The sequence below is a fragment of the Pseudorasbora parva genome, chromosome 8, assembly GCF_024679245.1.
Source record: "Pseudorasbora parva isolate DD20220531a chromosome 8, ASM2467924v1, whole genome shotgun sequence".
NCBI lineage: Eukaryota > Metazoa > Chordata > Actinopteri > Cypriniformes > Gobionidae > Pseudorasbora > Pseudorasbora parva.
Window position 1 is genome coordinate 1622409 of NC_090179.1, and position 20899 is coordinate 1643307.

The 20899-nt window shown below is 38.3% G+C and overlaps 1 protein-coding gene across 1 annotated transcript in view; it reads left to right on the forward strand.

Annotated features, from left to right (window-relative positions):
* LOC137084956 (NLR family CARD domain-containing protein 3-like) overlaps positions 1-20690 on the forward strand; it is a 30456-nt gene extending 9766 nt beyond the window's left edge. Inside the window, exons 4-6 of the mRNA XM_067451522.1 lie at positions 9925-10098; positions 10180-10226; positions 20149-20690. Of these exons, the coding sequence (XP_067307623.1) occupies positions 9925-10098; positions 10180-10226; positions 20149-20690 (763 nt within the window). The remainder of the gene's footprint in view (positions 1-9924; positions 10099-10179; positions 10227-20148) is intronic.
* Positions 20691-20899: the final 209 nt, after the last annotated feature.

The following is a 20899-nucleotide window of genomic DNA, read 5'->3' on the forward strand; positions in this document are numbered from 1 at the left end:
AAAAAGAACGCAGACGTTGCCTGCTTTCTTCTCGACAGGTAATATTAATTCAGCCTCTTTGTGTATATTGGAAGTTTTATTGTTGCTTGGCTAATAATATCATGGTGTGCGGTGCATAACACTAGAACGACGTCTAGGATAGTTTTCCTCGCGTCAATGATGAAAAAGTATTGTTTACCTTATAACATAAATCCGTGTTCTATGACGGATAACATGAGATTAATATTTTAATTGCATTACAATTACTTAGTTTAGCTTGCATTCGTCTGGGAACCTGATAGCTGATGTTAGCAATGAAATGGTAATAAATAACGAAAACGTAAAACTATTATTCATTTTACATAGATTCATTTGATCATAGATCATTTGGCAAATTAAATAACTGCAAATTATAATAGTTTTCAAAAGTAACCTCATCACTTGAAGCAACACTCACCGAAGAGGTCGAACTGGAGGCCATGACTAAATCGGGCACCGTAGGAGTTGAAACGAAATCGAAATTAAGAGGAACAGAAACTATTATTGACTGGATGGTCATATACCGTTTCACCACTAGATGGGGGAAAATATCACACAGTGTAGCTTTAAGGTATGGAATTAATAGTTTTTTTTTCCATTCATAATAAAGACTTAGCAAGTAGTAGAGCGTCAGTGAGTATGTGCGTGCAAATGTTTTTTTTTTTGCTTGTGAGCGTGTGTGTATTTGTGAGTGTTATTGTAACTTAAGTTCACTACTTGACAGTTTCATGCACTTTTAGTAGCCTATTTAATAGTTTTAATTAATTCTAAATGCTCTTGTCGTCTGCTGTGTTCAGATTGACGTTAACAAAAAAGTAATTCATATATCTGACTGCTTGTATCCATGGACGAAAACGTAGCCATGTGCAGTAATATTGAAAATTGAGGATAAAAAGAATTGTGATGCATCGTGATATCGAATCATTGACATGATAATCATAATCGAATTGAAATATGATACCAGTGCCGATTCGCACCCCTTATTAAGCACAATACACTATTTTAAAAAAAATACTCCATTTTTTCTGGGACTTTGTTGATAAACTATAATTGTATGATATTTTACTGAGTGTGTGTTTTGTTTTTTTTTGGTCTGGTGAGAGGTGGGAGTAAGTCACATATGTGCAGGTCTCAAGTCTTAACCTTTAAGCCTCGAAAAAGTCCAAGTAATTTGTTGTGTCAATCAAGTCAACTCAAGTCACTGCTTTGTGTCAAGCAAGTCAAGTCATAGCTTGGGTCAAGCAAGTCACTGGCAAGTCATACAAATGTTCGATGATTTAACTGAATTTATATATTAAAATAGTTAATATATAGTAGTTATGGACTATGGGAGATTTATTTGCAACAAAAAATGCAATATGCATTTCTACCCCAAAAAAGGTGTCCACATACAGCTTTGTTAACACAATAAAAATCTAAAAAATAAAAATAAATACATTTAAACTACATGACCTAAAATAGAAATGTAACTGAAATTAAGCCAATATATTGGGGGAAGATAGATTTTCTTTGTTTTGTTTGAATTTTCTCTCGCCTCCTTGCCCAGTACAGCATGACCAGGTGATGACTAAAATTATGATTAATAAACTTAATGAACTCAGATTGTGTTTGTGGCACACACCCTGACGAAGGCTCATTAGTTACAACACTAGGGCTGTCAACAAATATTCTAAATTCAAATATGTATTCGAAAAGTTTTTAAAAAACGAATTTCGAAGGTGAAAATTAATATTCAAAAAAAAAAAAAAAAAAAGCGGAAAAAAATCCCCCGCCGCGGTAGTAGAGGCGTGGCTGTCTGTTTTGCGAGTGAGCGCGCGCATGGGGGTTCCGGGACAGGTCACAGCAGGAGTCGCACTGTCACTGCCGAAAGTGGACGCGTCTTGCAGGGAAGATGGCAGAAAGTGCAGAGCCCAACTCTGGTTGACAGCTGAGATCGACTTCACTGAGGTCACTAAGGCACTAACAGACTTTTTTCGGGATTTTTGGGTTCCGGGACAGGTCACAGCAGGAGTCGCACTGTCACTGCCGAAAGTGGACGCGTCTTGCAGGGAAGATGGCAGAAAGTGCAGAGCCCAACTCTGGTTGACAGCTGAGATCGACTTCACTGAGGTCACTAAGGCACTTACAGACTTTTTTCGGGATTTTTGGGAGCAGATTATTTAATTAAATGTAATTTCCATAACTATTTATTTCACACCAACATAATTAATTGTTCTGCATCTGTGAGAGTATGGGCAGGCTTTTGATATCGCCGTTGTACTTCCTGCTCTGCGCAACTCCGGTCCCAGACTTTTTTATATTTACTGTAGCACTAAAATCCAAAAGTGAAGAATTGATGTTATTTATTACTTGATTGTTCAAGTTACCTCGCAAGAAGTGCTCTGTTTGTTAGAGTTGTTGAGTGTTAAAAAAGCTGAATAAAATAAAAAATAAGGAACATCCTGGTTCGTTTTTTCGCTCTTCTTTATTCTTTTTTTATGTATTATAGAAGTATCGGATCGGGGCTTGGTATCGGCAGATACTCAAAATCAAATGACTCTGACTCGAGGGCAAAAAAACCTCATCGGGACATCCCTAATAATAATTATATAATTTATAATAACAATCTACTTGTTTTTGTGTAAGTAATATGTTGTCAAATATTTACATTTACATTTAATCATTTATCAGAAGCTTTTATCCAAAGCGACTTACAAAAAAGGGGAGAGTAATAGAAGCAACGAAACAGACAAGGCCAACAACCTGTAAGAGCTGTAAGAAATCTCAATTAATTAGCACAATAAACAAACATTTTTTTTTTTTTTTTTTAAGACATCTACAACAAAAACTCACGTACGCAAAATGCCGAACACTGGATTTTGATAGCTATAAATATGTATAAACTTAAATAGAATACCTATACAAGTAGTTAATGTCTCTTTGTATTAATTTGTCCCATTGACAAAATGTGCGCCCAGATGTTCGAATAGTTTGAATATTCGTGTTTGTTTTAGAGGGAATTTTCAAACGCCATTTGAGCAATTTTGACAGCACTACAAAACACCTATAGGTGTCCAGTAATGTCACCTGTTTTTAAAATATTAAAGCCATGTTGAAATAAAGGCTTTTTATATTTCTTCAATAATATTTGAGTGTTTCAGATTATTGGATTTTATCAACTCCTAACTATAACCCTGGGTCTTAAAGGGGCAGTAGCCTTTACTGGTGTCTGTTTAATGTCAAAGAAGATGAGGAATCACTCACTGCTTTCAATTTAATAGCTTTTGTAAGTTTAATAAGGATTATTTAATTTAAACAGTTAAATATGCAGTAATTTTCATTTGATTACATCATTCAATTTATTTACCTAAAAACTAATGTTAGACCTAGGCCTACCTGAAAAGCCTGAAAAGCATTATTTTATTAGTAGCCTATCTTTGCTCACTAGTAATAATTTGTGCTGCTGCTTGTATTTAAGTTATTTGTTCTTATTTTCTTTATTTTTATTTGACAGTAGTACTTTTTTCCATGAACATAGCAAATACGGAACCAAACAGAAACTGTGAACCCGAAACTGAACCTAAAACCTTGATACAAACCGAATTCTGAGCAATCTGTACCGTTACACCCCTAGCGTAACGTATGCGAGGGGGGTGCCACAAAATTTAGAACATTTTTAAAGGGCGCCATGACTGAAGGTTGGGAAGCACTGGATTAATGAATTAAGTTATCTAGGCTTTTTGACATGGCAGCACTTAAACACGAGCAGGAACAGAAAATAACTGATTGCTTAAACAGCTTTTCCAATATTAATTGCTGTGGAATTACCACCAATAATAATATAACCAGGTTTATTGAAGAAAGTGCAGGTTTGGAACAACATGAGGGTTAATAAATGACAGAATGTTCATTTTTGGCTGAACTATCCATCTTTTTTTTTTTCTTCTTTTTTTTTACTCCAGTACTGTACTTAATGTTACATAGTAGCCCAGTAAAATAAATTAAGTTAGAGATTTTCTACTGAAATTTAATGTATTAATTAATTTATATATTAATGACTTTTTCCATTGATATTTAATTTTATTAATAAAGTTATACAAATAATTTCAATTAATTGACTTGGTAATTGTTGCTACAATCAAGCTCTTGTACCCCCAATTGGTTTGAATGTTTTTGTGCTTTTTGTACATGCGCATCATAATAAATAGGCCTGTTTTACAAAACTTTTAGAATTTTCCCATAAATGTGTCATATATCACTGAAAATGGGAGAATCTTAGCTTTAATGTGGTATATGGCTCATCTTCAGGATAATTATGCATCAAATGTGTTGCAGTTTAAAAAAAAAAAAGCTTGTATTTACATTGGAATTTCTCAAAAACATGATTTTCTGAGCCTGAAATTCAGCAAATCTTTAACATAGCCATACTCAGTTAATATTAGAGATATCAAGGTTATATTTTAACAGAATGTTCTTTACATTATGTAGGATGATTTTATGTAGAAAACAGTGAATCACAAAAAAATGACTTTAGCTGGGTTTTCACGGACAGTCACATATAAAAACAAGCAATATGTGAACTGAGAAACTAGTAACACTTCCACAGATATTCCTTTATCTCTCTCTCTCACACACACACACACACACACACACACACACACACACACACACACACACACACACACACACACACACAACGCTATTCTGTCAAAAGTTGAAATGCTCACAGTAGCTCTTCAGCAAAACTGGTTAGATTAGATTCAAAGTAAGATTCAAAGATCGTATACGGCCTCAGATTACTATTGTTCAACATTCACTGCTCGTTAAACATCACACGATTACTTTATCTGGACAAACACAGTATCATCAGAAAGAATAAAGACTCCAGCTTCGATATTTGAACACTGTTTATGATAAAACTGGGTTGCAGTGACATTAATATTTTGTCATACAGAATACCATTTCTATTCATATCTCACTGAATTATTAGATATAAAGGAGTTAAAACATGCGCAGACCTCTCTCTGTGTCTCTTCTTAATGATATGCATCAGATATGACTCATCAGGCGGTCATTCGCCCTCTTATCTGTCATTCATCTGACTGCTGAACACAGCCCGACGCAAGACACGCTCCTCCTGTGTGGACACTTCCTTAATCTGGCTCTGTGAAGAACGAGTCTATTCTACATTTCCACTAATGAACTAAGAAGCTAATAAACACACAATAACTATGGAATAATGTTTTTGTGTGATTGTTCATGTGATTTCGGCTATTTTATATTAATAATGGATATTTACATTGACTGTTAACAGGTGTAGCAATTAGGTCCATATACTGTGAAATGATAAATATAACATGTTTTAACTTCACCATTCGAATAAAATCCCCATTCTATCGTGACAGAAAACTAATAAAAACGATGGTGGTCTAAAGTGAGATAAAGAATGAAGGTTTAATTTTAATGTTTTAAATTGTGTTATGTAGCTTGATGCTAACTGAAGCTCTAATGCACCTACTGGAACAGGAGCATTTGTCTATTTTGTTACAATAATTCACAGAATGTGCTTTTAGTTTAGTTTTTAGTTGTTGTTTTTTTAGATTTCTGTGGTTTACTTAAGGAAATACTGTGCTGTTAATTGGCCATGTAGCCAGGCATACGTTATAATCGATTTGAATAATGGCTGTTACAAAACAAAAGATTCATAACAAAACAATAATGAGGATTACGTCTCAGACATTCAAAAGTGTGAAACGATCATCGAGTGAGCACATTGTAGCATTAATTGAGCTGTTTTCCTCGCCAGACATTAGACAAAAGACTGCAAATGTGTCTTCAGGCCAACAAACTTATTTGATAAAAAACATGTTACCGTCAGTTCATTACATTAGCCTTTATCCATATCCACTATCTGTCACTTACACTAAATTAATCCTTTGCATCCTGCAAAGTTAGTTGCTGGGCTGTATTGTCCACTCCTTTAGTTTTGCTGAGCTGCAGCAATTCAGCGTGCTCCTTAACATGGTGTTTCTGGATTAAATTGGTAGTGTTGGCGTGGCAAGCTTAAAATCTCTACACATCCGACTCTCTGGCTCGCTCCGCTGACGAATGACGTTGGTTCTGTTGCGACAAAAACAAACAAAAAAACACCTGGATCAGCCTGTGGATCTGTTAATTTTTCTGATCCCTGATCCAGCTTTGTCGTCAGTATCGCAGCCGATATCGGATCCTAATATCGGATCCTAATATCGGATCAGTGCACCCCTAAATTTTACCAGAGTATTTTTTGCGTTGCTATGCCAGTAGGGTTTATACGAAACACGTTAAAAGGAGAAAAGGGACCGATCATACTACTTCCTTTGCCAATAAAGTATCTATTATATTGGGCTCTTTGATAGCAGATTGGAGATTACTACATGTGTACGAGAAGGGAGGAAGATACGATAAACCGGCAAAAAATCCATTCAGCAAAGCGATAAACCGATAGCTCACAAAATAACGATTATGGTGATTTTTTATTTGTTTATTTTATTATTATTATTAATTTTTTTTAAAGCTTTCTTGAGTTCACTTGTGTTGATAGGAGTAGATGGAACAGCTTTTATTGTTTCTTGAAACGACTGTTTCTTCGAGGACAAACTGTCTTTGGGTGACTGTCGCCACAATAGCTGCTAACATGACTAAATTTATAGTTAGAGCGAAAACAAAGAAGTGTAAAAGCTGCCAGTTTCACCACCTGAGAACATTCCCAAACATCCGGCTTGGAAGTAGTCACAAGGAAGACGTGTGAGAAAATAAACCACATAGCAAACATGAGAGGGTACGGTGACCAGTGAAGTGTCTGCTGATTAAAGCCAAGTCAACAACAGACCAGTCAACAACTGACCAGTTCTGATTGAAACGCTGAATATACATGGCTGCTTTGGTAGAGAAAGACTTGTGATATTCATAAAACAGCGTGCCGCCATAAGACATAGCTAGATCTGAAATAATTGCAAGGTAGGTGTCAAGTTCTTGCCTTCCAGGTTGGATTTCACAAATAACGTCTCTAAACACTCCAAATGCAATGTTGAATTCAGCCATTGTAAGGCTCTTAGAGAGTCTTCTTGGGTCACTTTCTTTAAGTATCACAGATTTGTCTCCACAGTCAACAATTAGTTTATCGCTAGATTCAGAACATAATATCTTTACTAAATTAATATCAATACCTGCCAGAATTTGTATCTTCAACTGAGGAGTGATTGCTGCGGCTGGTGGGAAGAATGGCACTCCAGGTGAAGCTGTGGGAATGGCAGAGCTGAGTGTTCTTCTTGGCAGGAAATTAAGGATTTCGCGAGACATAACATTACCAGCGAGCATCGCCTGTGGGTGAATTCCTGAAGCGTTCTGAATCAGAGAAAAGTTTGTGTTAGGCTGATTCTCAAGCACTTGTAGTTTTACGTCCATGTTTGATAAGACATTTTGAATTGAAGATAAAACATTTAGTATGGTTTCGTTAGGCTGAGGCTCAGGACGAGATGCGGAGGACTTTTTGTTTGCGTTCAAAAAACAATATTTATTTTCAAAAACAAGTTATTTCGAGTTATTTAACTCAAGTCCGAGTCAAGTCTCAAGTCATTAAGGGGGGGGTTCAGTCAATCTCATGTCAATCTTGAGTACCTATAGAGTAGTATTGCATCCTTCATATCTCCGAAAAGTCTTTAGTTTTATTATATTTATAAAATAAATATGGGCTGTACCGAGTCTTTCCGGAAAAAAACGAGCGCCTGGAGGTGTATCGTGTGGGCGGAGCTAAAGCATGACAAGCGCGCAAAGCGGTGACGTCCTCAAGCGTGGAGAAACTCATGGCTATCTCAGCTAATGATCCAGAATCATTCGGAGGCTGAAATAAATTGAAACGGCAACAGCAGGACGCCCGTCTCTGTGGTATGGACTGTATTTAGTGGCCTGTCAACATTTTTGTGTCTTTATTCGCAGTTTATGAGGACATGATTCGGTTTATGGACTATTGTATGTGGTTAAACCTTAGCAGTAGCAAGCAAAACGGTTTTGCATGTCAGACTAGTGTACATAGAACAACAATAGAGTCCGTTAGCGCATTTGAATGACGAAGCACGCGATCGTGTCGTTTACTGATGTTTACTCACGCGACGATAGCCAACAGCACAGACATTTGAAACAGTTTTACTCACCGGCTGCTTCCAAAGCAGGACCGAACCTTTATCGCTGGGACCGCTCCGTCAAAAACACACTTCTTTGGTATGATTTGTTGAAGTCCTGTGACAGCAGTGAACGGTGATCCACTTTTGCGTCGCGACTGAAGCAATGTTGTGAAGCTTCCCGTCATTTCTGCGTTCAAATCGGGTCAAATGCAGCGCTGCCTTCCCGGAATGCTGTGCTGAAGCGTTGAAGTCACCCATAGGAATAAAGTGGAGCGCGGCGCCTGGATCGACTGGATCGAGTGTTTACGGGCGTGCATTTCCTCTCTCGCTGTAGTCACGCATGCGCGCACCCTACCGGGAGAAGAGCCCGTACGGCCCATACAAGGACTTTCTGATCTATTAACGTCAAATCGACCCATACTCGAAAAAAACTCTCCGAAACTTGTGAGAAACCGGAAGGAGTATTTTTAACACAGAAATACTCCATCAAGCGTCCAACATTAGTTTTTGAAACTTTGTCTATGTTTAGGATATCTTTAACAGTGTAAAAAGCTCAGTATGCATGAAACAGCATTTCACCCCCCCCCCCCTTTAATATCAAGTCTCGAGTCCCCCACTTACACTAGTCCCCGCACTAGTGTAAATGGAGGCACAGATGAGACATTCACAGACAGTACGTTCTCTTTGTTTGTTGTGGCTTGAATGACAGAGAAAGCAGATGCTGCATTAATTGCATTTAATATTTTGAAAACACTGAAAAAAATGTATCACGTGTCAACACGTTAACATTAATAGCACTATTAGAAATATGAAATTATGGAAAACTTAAATGATACTTATAAGTGTCTATGAAAGTCACTCAGTAACTTGTTAATTGAAATGAGTGTATAAAGTCAATGTCACGTTTGCAATCAATCATGCAGATGTTCAGAAAAACAGCACTCTTGATTGTGTGATAGCTCATATCATAGGGATATATGATAATTGAAATTAACTGGATAACATCACCATTTTCTTGAGCCGAATCAAATTCTGTTGCTCTATTTTCCTGTTAACACTGTGAAGCTGCTTTGAAAAAAAATGACTTGTAAGAAGCACTATATAAATAAAGATGACTTGACTTGACTTATGTTATAAATATAAAAAAACAGGAACTCATTGAATGTATATTTTATATCATTTTGATGACATTTCTGCCCCACTATAGTGAGATGGGTGAGAGCGATCCAAACACTTCGGATCGCATAACTTGGTGGAAAGTTGATCATTCTTTGTAAACAAATGAGGCATGATCATATGAGAATTCAAAATCAACATTTTTCTAAATGTGAGCTCTTATGGGCTAAAAGCCTTAATGGAGATGTTTACTGTAGACATGTGATCACAAATAAATGTGATTCAATGTGTGTACTTCTTTGTAAAACAATGATAAAGATGATTATGTCCTCGCTTGCAGTTGGATCAATGGTGAGTCCAGCCATGCCTTAACACACACACACACATAGTCGCACACATTTGCACATGCACAGTAGATGAATCAAAGCACAGAAATGTAAATGTGAATCGCTGGGGGACTGCATGTATTGTTACATTTTTTAAGTGTGTTTATTGAATTACTGCTGATTTATTTGTTTGAGTAACATTATTGATAATGTTTGAAAATCCAGTGTGTTTTAATGTGAAAATGATAAAAATATGAAAATGTTTTTGTGAGACATATAAAGAGAACTAGATAGATGAAGAGGCTGTTTTGATCCATCTGTAGGTTGTCTGGCTGTATGCTGACAGAGGAAGGCTGTGGTTTTCTGTCTTCAGCTCTGAGTTCACACCCCTCACACCTGAGAGAGCTGGATCTGAGCTACAATCACCCAGGAGATTCAGGAGTGAAGCTGCTCTCTGACAAACTGGAGGATCCGAACTTCTCACTACAGATACTCAAGTGAGTCAAACACTGATACTGTCAAAGTGAATGTGTATGTATGATGCATATTTACATTAATGTGTGTTTGTGTGTTTATAGTGTTGATCATGGAGGGGAGATCAGGATCACATCAGGACCACAAAAGTGTATGTCTACACACACACACACAAATACAATTATATACACACACGCACACACACACACACACACACACACACACACACACACACACACACACACACACACACACACACACACACATACAAACACACACTGGATTTTGGTATCTTCGAGGGGACTTGCCATATACTTGCCATATAAGCCCACACCCCTAAACCATTTCACAGAAAACTTTCTCAATTTCTACAATTTTAAATAAGCATAATTTATTATTTATTATTTTTTTCTCATTTGGACCGCTGGCTGGTCCCCACAAACAAAATGAGCCTAGTTCCAAAAAAGGTTATGGGAACTTTGATTTGAAATGTTTCTATGTTAAAATGTCCGGTTTTCTTGTTATTAATATAATGTTGTTTAAAGGATACAGTAACGTCAGTACAATGTGTCAGTACAACAATATGTGCCCCGGGCACTTTGTGTTTGAACCGCTTGCTGCAGCTCGTGCTTTTGTAGGAGTGCTCAGAGCCTGAAGTATAGAGTAGAAAAGCACACAATGTCATTTGCTGTTCTTTTCCCATTGTCTTGGGGTGTGATGAGATCTTGTGTGATATTTCCAGACTGTGAGGGTGAAGTTAGGATAGGATATGCCACCGCTTCATTTACATTGCACCTCCACTGTTGTTTTGCTTTTTATAGAAATAAAAGCGTGGTTTAAGTCTTGGATAACGGCCGCTTCAGGTCTATCAGCTCACCCAGCACGAGCTGCAGGGATGTACCCAGTGTGCAGCAGGAATCAGAGTTACTGATTGCGTCATGAGGAGATTGACATGAGGCTTTTATATTGAGATTTGATTATGTTTGCACTTATTAAGACTAAGAAAAAACTCTGTTAGTTATTTTTATTTATACTGTTTTTATTTCTATGATCAATTTGTGCATAGGAGTTCGGTCAGGAGGTCAAAAGTTGTAGAAGCTCATAAATCATGTGCCGTTCAAATGTCTGAAGAGACGATCATTCAGGACAGAAGCCAGTCAGTTCAGTTTATGCAAAACCTTTTACAGTGCTTGAGTATTGTTGTCTTTTACTGCATATGATAATTCATACTCAGAAAGTAGAACTGAAATAACATTCATTACACCCCATCTGAGCCTGGTTTTTCCCAAGGTTTATTTTTCTCCATTATGATGGAGTTTTGGTTCCTTGCCATTGTCGCATTCGGCTTGGCTTGCTCAGTTGGAGACACTAAACTTTCAACTATATTTTCCTGTTAACACATTGGACTTGTAAAAAGCGCTATATAAATATATATATGCAAAAATAAAGTTGATTTACAGAAACACACACGCTCTGTCACACGCTCAGTCACACACACACACACACACACACACACACACACACACACACACACACACACACACACACACACACACACACACACACACACACACACACACACACACACACTCACTCACTTAAGCCCCTTTCACACTGCGATTCCGGCAAATACACGGATATTGCGACGCAGCATTTGTTCCCTGGTCGCTAGATTTGGTCCATTCACACTGCCAGCGAAATACCGTAATATGTGCACTTTTCACACACAACCCGTAACGGTCCCGGGTCGAGTTGACACGTGACATCCTGATGTGACGTATAATGGCGAGCGGTCCCAGCTTCAGCGCGGATAGTAAGGAGCTCCGTGGTCTCGACTTGTTTCCAATTTGCGCACATTTCTGCTTGTTTAATTTTAGTTTATTTTGTATACGAACACACTCTGCGTTTAAAACACCGACGAGCTCTTCTGGCACTGCAGGGTTGTATTATTGAAAAAACAAGCTTTAGGAGTCGCACGATAACTACGTACACGTTGCGGCATTAGTTTCGGCTTTTATTCACACAGCGCTCGTCCCGGGTCGAATACCGCAATATTACTAGGTCCCCGACCTGGGTCGAATTCGGTAATCAATCCCAGGACGTGGTTGCTTTCACACAGAAGGCGACCCGGCAATGTTACACACACACTCACACACACTCTCTCTCTCTCTCTCTCTCTCTCTCTCTCTCTCTCTCTCTCTCTCACACACTCACACACTCACACACAGTCACTAACACACACACTGTAACACGCTCAGTCAGTCGCACGCACACACGCACAAACACACACAGTCGCTCAGTCACTTGCTCAGTCACTCACACACACATACAGGTCCTTCTCAAAAAGTTAGCATATTGTGATAAAGTTCATTATTTTCCATAATGTAATGATAAAAAATTAACTTTCATATATTTTAAATTCATTGCACTCCAACTGAAATATTTCAGGTCTTTTATTGTTTTAATACTGATGATTTTGGCATACAGCTCATGAAAACCAAAAATTCTCAAATAATTAGCATATCATGAAAGGTTCTCTAAACGAGCTATTAATCTAATCATCTGAATCAACTAATTTACTCTAAACACCTGCAAAAGATTCCTGAGGCTTTTAAAAACTCCCAGCCTGGTTCATTACTCAAAACCGCAATCATGGGTAAGACTGCCGACCTGACTGCTGTCCAGAAGGCCATCATTGACACCCTCAAGCGAGAGGGTAAGACACAGAAAGAAATTTCTGAACGAATAGGCTGTTCCCAGAGTGCTGTATCAAGGCACCTCAGTGGGAAGTCTGTGGGAAGGAAAAAGTGTGGCAAAAAACACTGCACAACGAGAAGAGGTGAGCGGACCCTGAGGAAGATTGTGGAGAAGGACCGATTCCAGACCTTGGGGGACCTGCGGAAGCAGTGGACTGAGTCTGGAGGAGAAACATCCAGAGCCACAGTGCACAGGCGTGTGCAGGAAATGGGCTACAGGTGCCGCATTCCCCAGGTCAAGACACTTTTGGGCTACAGAGAAGCAGCACTGGACTGTTGCTCAGTGGTCCAAAGTACTTTTTTCGGATGAAAGCAAATTTTGCATGTCTTTCGGAAATCAAAGTGCCAGAGTCTGGAGAAAGACTGGGGAGAAGGAAATGCCAAAATGCCTGAAGTCCAGTGTCAAGTCCCCACAGTCAGAGATGGTATGGGGTGCCATGTCACCTGCTGGTGTTGGTCCACTGTGTTTTATCAAGGGCAGGGTAAATTCAGCTCGCTATCAGGAGATTTTGGAGCACTTCATGCTTCCATCTGCTGAAAAGCTTTATGGAGATGAAGATTTTGTTTTTCAGCACGACCTGGCACCTGCTCACAGTGCCAAAACCACTGGTAAATGGTTTACTGACCATGGTATTACTGTGCTCAATTGGCCTGCCAACTCTCCTGACCTGAACCCCATAGAGAATCTGTGGGATATTGTGAAGAGAAAGTTGAGAGACGCAAGACCCAACACTCTGGATGAGCTTAAGGCCGCTATCGAAGCATCCTGGGCCTCCAGAACACCTCAGCATTCAAGCAGTCATTTCTGCAAAAGAGTTCCCCACCAAGTATTGAGTGCATAACTGAACATTATTATTTGAAGGTTGACTTTTTTTTTTGTATTAAAAACACTTTTCTTTTATTGGTCGGATTAAAAATGCTATTTTTTTTAGATCAAAATCATCAGTATTAAAACAATAAAAGACCTGAAATATTTCAGTTGGTGTGCAATGAATCTAAAATATATGAAAGTTTAATTTTTATCATTGCATTATGGAAAATAATGAACTTTATCACAATATGTAATTTTTTTGAGAAGGACCTGTATATACACACACACACAGCAACGCTACTAGCTTAACTACATTTTTCAGTAGCTCAGTTACTTTTAAAACAGTGTAGCTTTTCCAGTAGCTAACTACTTTATACAGCGAGTAGCGCTATCAAAAGCTACATTCGGTTTGGGTTCTGAAAACGGACGAGAACGAGCCTGTAAGGAGCGGAGCTGAGTGGTGTGACGGACATTCAGCTCAATAATCTGCTCTATGCAGACGCGCTTCACTCATGATCCGCTCAGCGGTAAAACAACGCTCGCTCAAATCCCGCTCAAGACATAGCATTTCTCTGTACTGTAGCCTACTATACCTGTTATAGCCATTAAACTATGTGTTTTGTTTAATATTTGTTTAAATAAATATTATTATTAGGTATAATGTTATTATTTAAAATCTACACTATATTGATTATGAAAAGTGTGATAAACCAAAACTCAGCAGGCCACTTGCCTCAGAGACATAAGTGTAGGCCAGTAATTCTTAAAGTGTGGTCCGCCATCGACCCCTAGTGGTCCGCGAAAAGATGACCAAAACTAGGCAAGTGTTTATAAAATTGTCACTTATTTAAGTAGATTTTTAATGTACTTGCGAAACAGTTCTTGCCATTCTGTTTTAATAACGTATTAATGGATCTAAAATCCACAGATCTATTAGTTTTGTAATGTACTAGTTTTTGTTTCATGTGTAAAATCCCAGTAATTTCAGTGATATTGGACATTAAAGGCCCTTTCACACCGGACGCGTAACGAAAAAGCGAAACGAATAAGCGAATACTTCGCGTCAAAACCATTCACATCACCCGCGACATGAATTTGCAACGTTTCAGTGCTCCAACGGTCCAAAACATTCGCTGCGTCAGCTGAGAAAACACGGACAGTGAAGATGAGCTTTTCATTTTATTTAAAAGACGGTTTCGGGTGCAACCCAGTCTTGAAGAACAGAGAGTCTGAAGGGGAGTCTGCTAATCATGTACAGGAGCTAAATCTTTATCATGGCCGGTTCTGCACTTAGTACTTTCTTAAGTCTGTGGGACAATTTGAGGATCTCATCCCGAGACAGCAGCGCATCTGACGAGACAAACCGCGCTCTTCAGGAACCAATCCATCCGGTCTGCTGGTCCAGTTCAGTCACAATGTAAACATTTAAGTGCCACAGACATACTGATGGCAACACATTCACTTTCCATAATCGTGGACATAAGGTTACAAAAAAAAAAACGATATATAAAAGGTTAACTTAGGTTATTGCTGTCTGTAAACACAGTAGTAAACACAGCTGCAGATGCACAGCTTTGACTAGACCTACAGCTGTAACCTCATGAGATATGCCATACCTGGCAATGGTTAATGTTGAGTGAATAGCTCATGACATCAACTGGACATTTCGAAACCTTTGTTTCCTTTGTATTTTATTGGTTGAAGCCATTTTTGACACCGCTAGAATAAAAGAAAAAATCGAAACTGAAACGGAAAAAATAAATGCCGTTTTTTCGCCGCAGCACATTTGCGTTCGGTGTGGAAGTGCTCATTACACAAACAGCTGACCAAAAAATAAAACCATCGTGCGAATTATTCGCGCGTCAAAATCGCGTCCAGTGTGAAAGGGCCTAAAGGGGAACATTCTTTTCAGCATTTCATTGTTACCATAGTTACAAGCATAGACTTCCTATACCCAGCACCTCAGTTTTAAACTAATGGCTCTTTGGAATGGCATTAAGTGGGACCTAGGCTGTTACAGTATAATTGCAGTTTTTTTTCCACGTGACGTTTGTTGTTCATATTAAGCTGCAACTCATTTCACATTTACTTTTTCAAATTAAATAATGTATATAATAATTTCTGATCATATCATTGCATTTGTGTTTGAATAATTAGTTTTTGACTTGAAACAGTTGCATATTAAACTTAAATTTAGCTTATCCTTCCTATTTTGTTGGTTTTTGGGGGCGTGTTAGAGTGGGATTCTGTAGGTGGTCCTCAGAAAACAATTGGAAGATCTAGTGGTCCTTGGGCTGAAAAAGTTTGAGAAACACTGGTGTAGGCTATAGAAAGCTTGAAATGTCCACTTTTAAATGAAACCATTCGAAATCAAAAATAAATAGGCAAGCAAAGCGCCTGCAGTGTTCACGCTCGCAGCTCATGATACTCAGAGCGGTTCTGTTTATGCTGCGCTCCATCACTGCATGTGCTGAGAGTTTAACCTGCATTTTAGACTAATCCTTACTAGGGTGACCACCCGTCCCGCTTTGCGTGTACTGTACAGCATTTTCACCCCTTGTCCCGCACGTCGCATGTTGACATGGTGTCTTAAATAAGGTTTTCCCTTAAAAAGGCCTTAAAAAGTCTTAAAATGTCTTAAATTCAGATTCAATGGGTCTTATTTTTGGTCATATTACCGGGACATTTTCCCCAGTCTGACGGACTGTTATCATCGGACAAACTGCAGATTTCCCCCACGTCATCATCAGAGAGAAGTGCGGTGCAGAATCCAGTCGAACTACAGCTAACATTAGCTGACCAGCCTCACAACTAGTTCAAATGGGTTCATGCAAGTTTCCACAAATGGCAGTATCAGATCCCGAGAATGATTCTTCTGATTGTAGAACATTCAGCGCCGTTCAGCGATGAGTTTATTACTGGTATCAGTGTCACGCTGTTGAGGCTCGTGAGCGTGCGCTTTTAGTGAGAAACTTTCATGGAGAAATAAAATGAGCGTCACTGCAAACGTTAAGAAATTCACAGAAGAAACATACTAGGGTAAAAATTCAACATGTTTAGTTTATTTCTAATCTAGGCATATAGTTCAAAAATATATCATGACAAGGGAGCTGTTTTGCTGAGTATTTCACGAGTGCAATGCTCCCGCAGTGCTTTAGTGTGTGTGTGTGTGTGTGTGTGTGTGTGTGTGTGTGTGTGTGTGTTTATTCTGGGGTATTGGTAGTTCTTTCTTTCACTAGTCCAACTATAGTTTGCTGTATTACAACTACAAATAAGACCAACATGCGTCTTATGGCAGACAATCAGCTTTCGTGTTATTAGTCTAAATTTGTCTGAATTTATTTGGCCTATTGTCATTTTTATTTCTTATGTTTTTTATTTTTTACTGACCATTTTTACTTGATTAGGCTACTTTAGAAATGTTACCTATATTAAGCAAATGCTTATTGCTGTAGTTTACTTTTTGGCCATCCCATCCTAAGCGATCATGTTATTAAAGCTCGATAGCACAGCCCACTACTGGACCAGCCTTTTTTGTAAAACCAAACAAGATTAATACATTTTGTTTGTTTTATTGCCATGTGTGACTTGGACATAACATAATGACATGGTATATGAGGCATCCTAATTATGAAGAAAGGAGAAAAAAAATATATATATATATACAGTCTTGTTCAAAATAATAGCAGTACAATGTGACTAACCAGAATAATCAAGGTTTTTCGTATTTTTTTTATTGCTACGTGGCAAACAAGTTACCAGTAGGTTCAGTAGATTCTCAGAAACAAATGAGACCCAGCATTCATGATATGCACGCTCTTAAGGCTGTGCAATTGGGCAATTAGTTGAATTAGTTGAAAGGGGTGTGTTCAAAAAAATAGCAGTGTGGCATTCAATCACTGAGGTCATCAATTTTGTGAAGAAACAGGTGTGAATCAGGTGGCCCCTATTCAAGGATGAAGCCAACACTTGTTGAACATGCATTTGAAAGCTGAGGAAAATGGGTCGTTCAAGACATTGTTCAGAAGAACAGCGTACTTTGATTAAAAAGTTGATTAGAGAGGGGAAAACCTATAAAGAGGTGCAAAAAATGATAGGCTGCTCAGCTAAAATGATCTCCATTGCCTTAAAATGGAGAGCAAAACCAGAGAGACGTGGAAGAAAACGGAAGACAACCATCAAAATGGATAGAAGAATAACCAGAATGGCAAAGGCTCAGCCAATGATCACCTCCTGGATGATCAAAGACAGTCTGGAGTTACCTGTAAGTACTGTGACAGTTAGAAGACGTCTGTGTGAAGCTAATCTATTTTCAAGAATCCCCCGCAAAGTCCCTCTGTTAAAAAAAAGGCATGTGCAGAAGAGGTTACAATTTGCCAAAGAACACATCAACTGGCCTAAAGAGAAATGGAGGAACATTTTGTGGACTGATGAGAGTAAAATTGTTCTTTTTGGGTCCAAGGGCCACAGGCAGTTTGTGAGACGACCCCCAAACTCTGAATTCAAGCCACAGTACACAGTGAAGACAGTGAAGCATGGAGGTGCAAGCATCATGATATGGGCATGTTTCTCCTACTATGGTGTTGGGCCTATTTATCGCATACCAGGGATCATGGATCAGTTTGCATATGTTAAAATACTTGAAGAGGTCATGTTGCCCTATGCTGAAGAGGACATGCCCTTGAAACGGTTGTTTCAACAAGACAATGACCCAAAACACACTAGTAAACGGGCAAAGTCTTGGTTCCAAACCAACAAAATTAATGTTATGGAGTGGCCAGCCCAATCTCCAGACCTTAATCCAATTGAGAACTTGTGGGGTGATATCAAAAATGCTGTTTCTGAAGCAAAACCAAGAAATGTGAATGAATTGTGGAATGTTGTTAAAGAATCATGGAGTGGAATAACAGCTGAGAGGTGCCACAAGTTGGTTGACTCCATGCCACACAGATGTCAAGCAGTTTTAAAAAACTGTGGTCATACAACTAAATATTAGTTTAGTGATTCACAGGATTGCTAAATCCCAGAAAAAAAAATGTTTGTACAAAATAGTTTTGAGTTTGTACAGTCAAAGGTAGACACTGCTATTTTTTTGAACACACCCCTTTCAACTAATTGCCCAATTGCACAGCCTTAAGAGCGTGCATATCATGAATGCTGGGTCTTGTTTGTTTTCTGAGAATCTACTGAACCTACTGGTAACTTGTTTGCCACGTAGCAATAAAAAATATACTAAAAACCTTGATTATTCTGGTTAGTCACATTGTACTGCTATTATTTTGAACAAGTGTGTGTGTGTGTGTGTGTGTGTGTGTGTGTGTGTGTGTGTGTGTGTGTGTGTGTGTGTATGTATGTATGTATATATATATATATATATATATATATATATATATATATATATATATATATATAATGAGATCAATCCTGTGATTTTATTTTTTATTTAATTAATGCATGATATAGGTCTTAAATTTCATTCATAATGGTCTTTAAAAGTCTTAAATTTGACTAGGTGAAACCTGCAGATACCCTGATTGAGTTAAAACATATAAGTGTATGTTCTTTTGCCTTTTTAAGAATTATTTGTCTTTTTAAGATTATTGTTTGCAGCGTACTTTTCACCTATATTTAACAGCGGCTGAGTAACATCCTGCCTACACGAAAACAACAGATGTTTTTTCATTGTTTTAAATCCTAACCAATGGTTGTAAAGACAGGAGTAAACACAGTCGACGGCTGTCAATCAAAATGTGGAGCTGTGACTCGTTCCATGTGTTCCCTGTCAGAAAACTACTGAATAATTCAGTAAATTGGTTATATTGTTAATATATTATATAATATAAATTAATATTTTTATTATTGGGTTTTAGTTGGACTGCCTTTGGGCTCAGTTATGTTGAATTTAAATGACATAAAATAAAGACATGTTATGTTGCATTGTGACGTGATGGTGTTTTCTGGGAGGATTAAAGAACACTATATTTATCAGCTGAAAGGCAGAATACAAATGTTTTTATTAACTTAGACATTATATAACAGTTTCAGGTTATTTTTTACTGCCGGTAACATGTCTCACATTGAAATGACTGGGGAAAAAGTGTCCCAATCAACCTGAATTCACACTATACTCTTTGAAATCAATTACATTGCTTTATGTTGCTTGAAACCCCAAATAGTATAACATTATTCATTATTTTTCAAAGTTATTTGTCATTCTAAAAAAAAAAAAGAAAAAGTAGTTAGTTTCAATGTAGCTAGCTACTTTTTGATGGTAACTTGTAGTGTAGCTAACTACTTTTTCAAAATGGTAGCTTGAATGTAACTTAACTACTTAAAATTACAAGTGGCTTACCCAACACACACACACACACACACACACACACACACACACACACACACACACACACACACACACACACACACACACACACACACACACACACACACACACACACACACTCGTCTAGTGGCTGTTGTTCTAGATGTTTCTCTCTTCTTGTGTTCAGGGGCCTGTGATCTCACACTGGATCCAAACACAGCACACACTCGTCTCGTTCTGTCTGAGGGGAACAGGAAGGTGGAGTGTGTGAGAGATCGTCAGCCGTACCCTGATCATCCAGAGAGATTTGATGGAGATGTTCCTCAGGTTCTGTGTGGAGAGAGTCTGCCTGGCCGCTGTTACTGGGAGGCTGAATGGAGTGGATATAGAGCTGATATATCAGTGGCATATAAAAGAATCAGGAGGAACAGACGGAGTAAAGACTGTGAGTTTGGACTCAATGACAAATCCTGGAGTCTGATCTGCTCTGATATAGGATTCTCTGTCCGTCACAATAATAACAGCACTTATATTCCTGACATCAGTTCCTCCTCTCAGAGAGCAGGAGTGTGTGTGGACGTGTCGAACAGCACTCTGTCCTTCTACAGCGTCTCTGACACACACACACTCACACACTTGCACACATTCAACACCACATTCACTGAACCCCTCTACGCTGGATTTGGGGTTTATTATGATTCTTCAGTATCTCTGCGTCAGATTAAATAACACACACACACACACACACACACACACACACACACACACACACACACACACACACACACACACACACACACACACACACACTTGTACATCCTCTTTCTAGCATCTGCATCTAGCATCTCATACAAATTGTTTTAGTTTTTAATTTTCCATTAATTAGTATCTAGATGTCATTGATCTAGATCAGACACACACACTGCTCTGAATCTTTA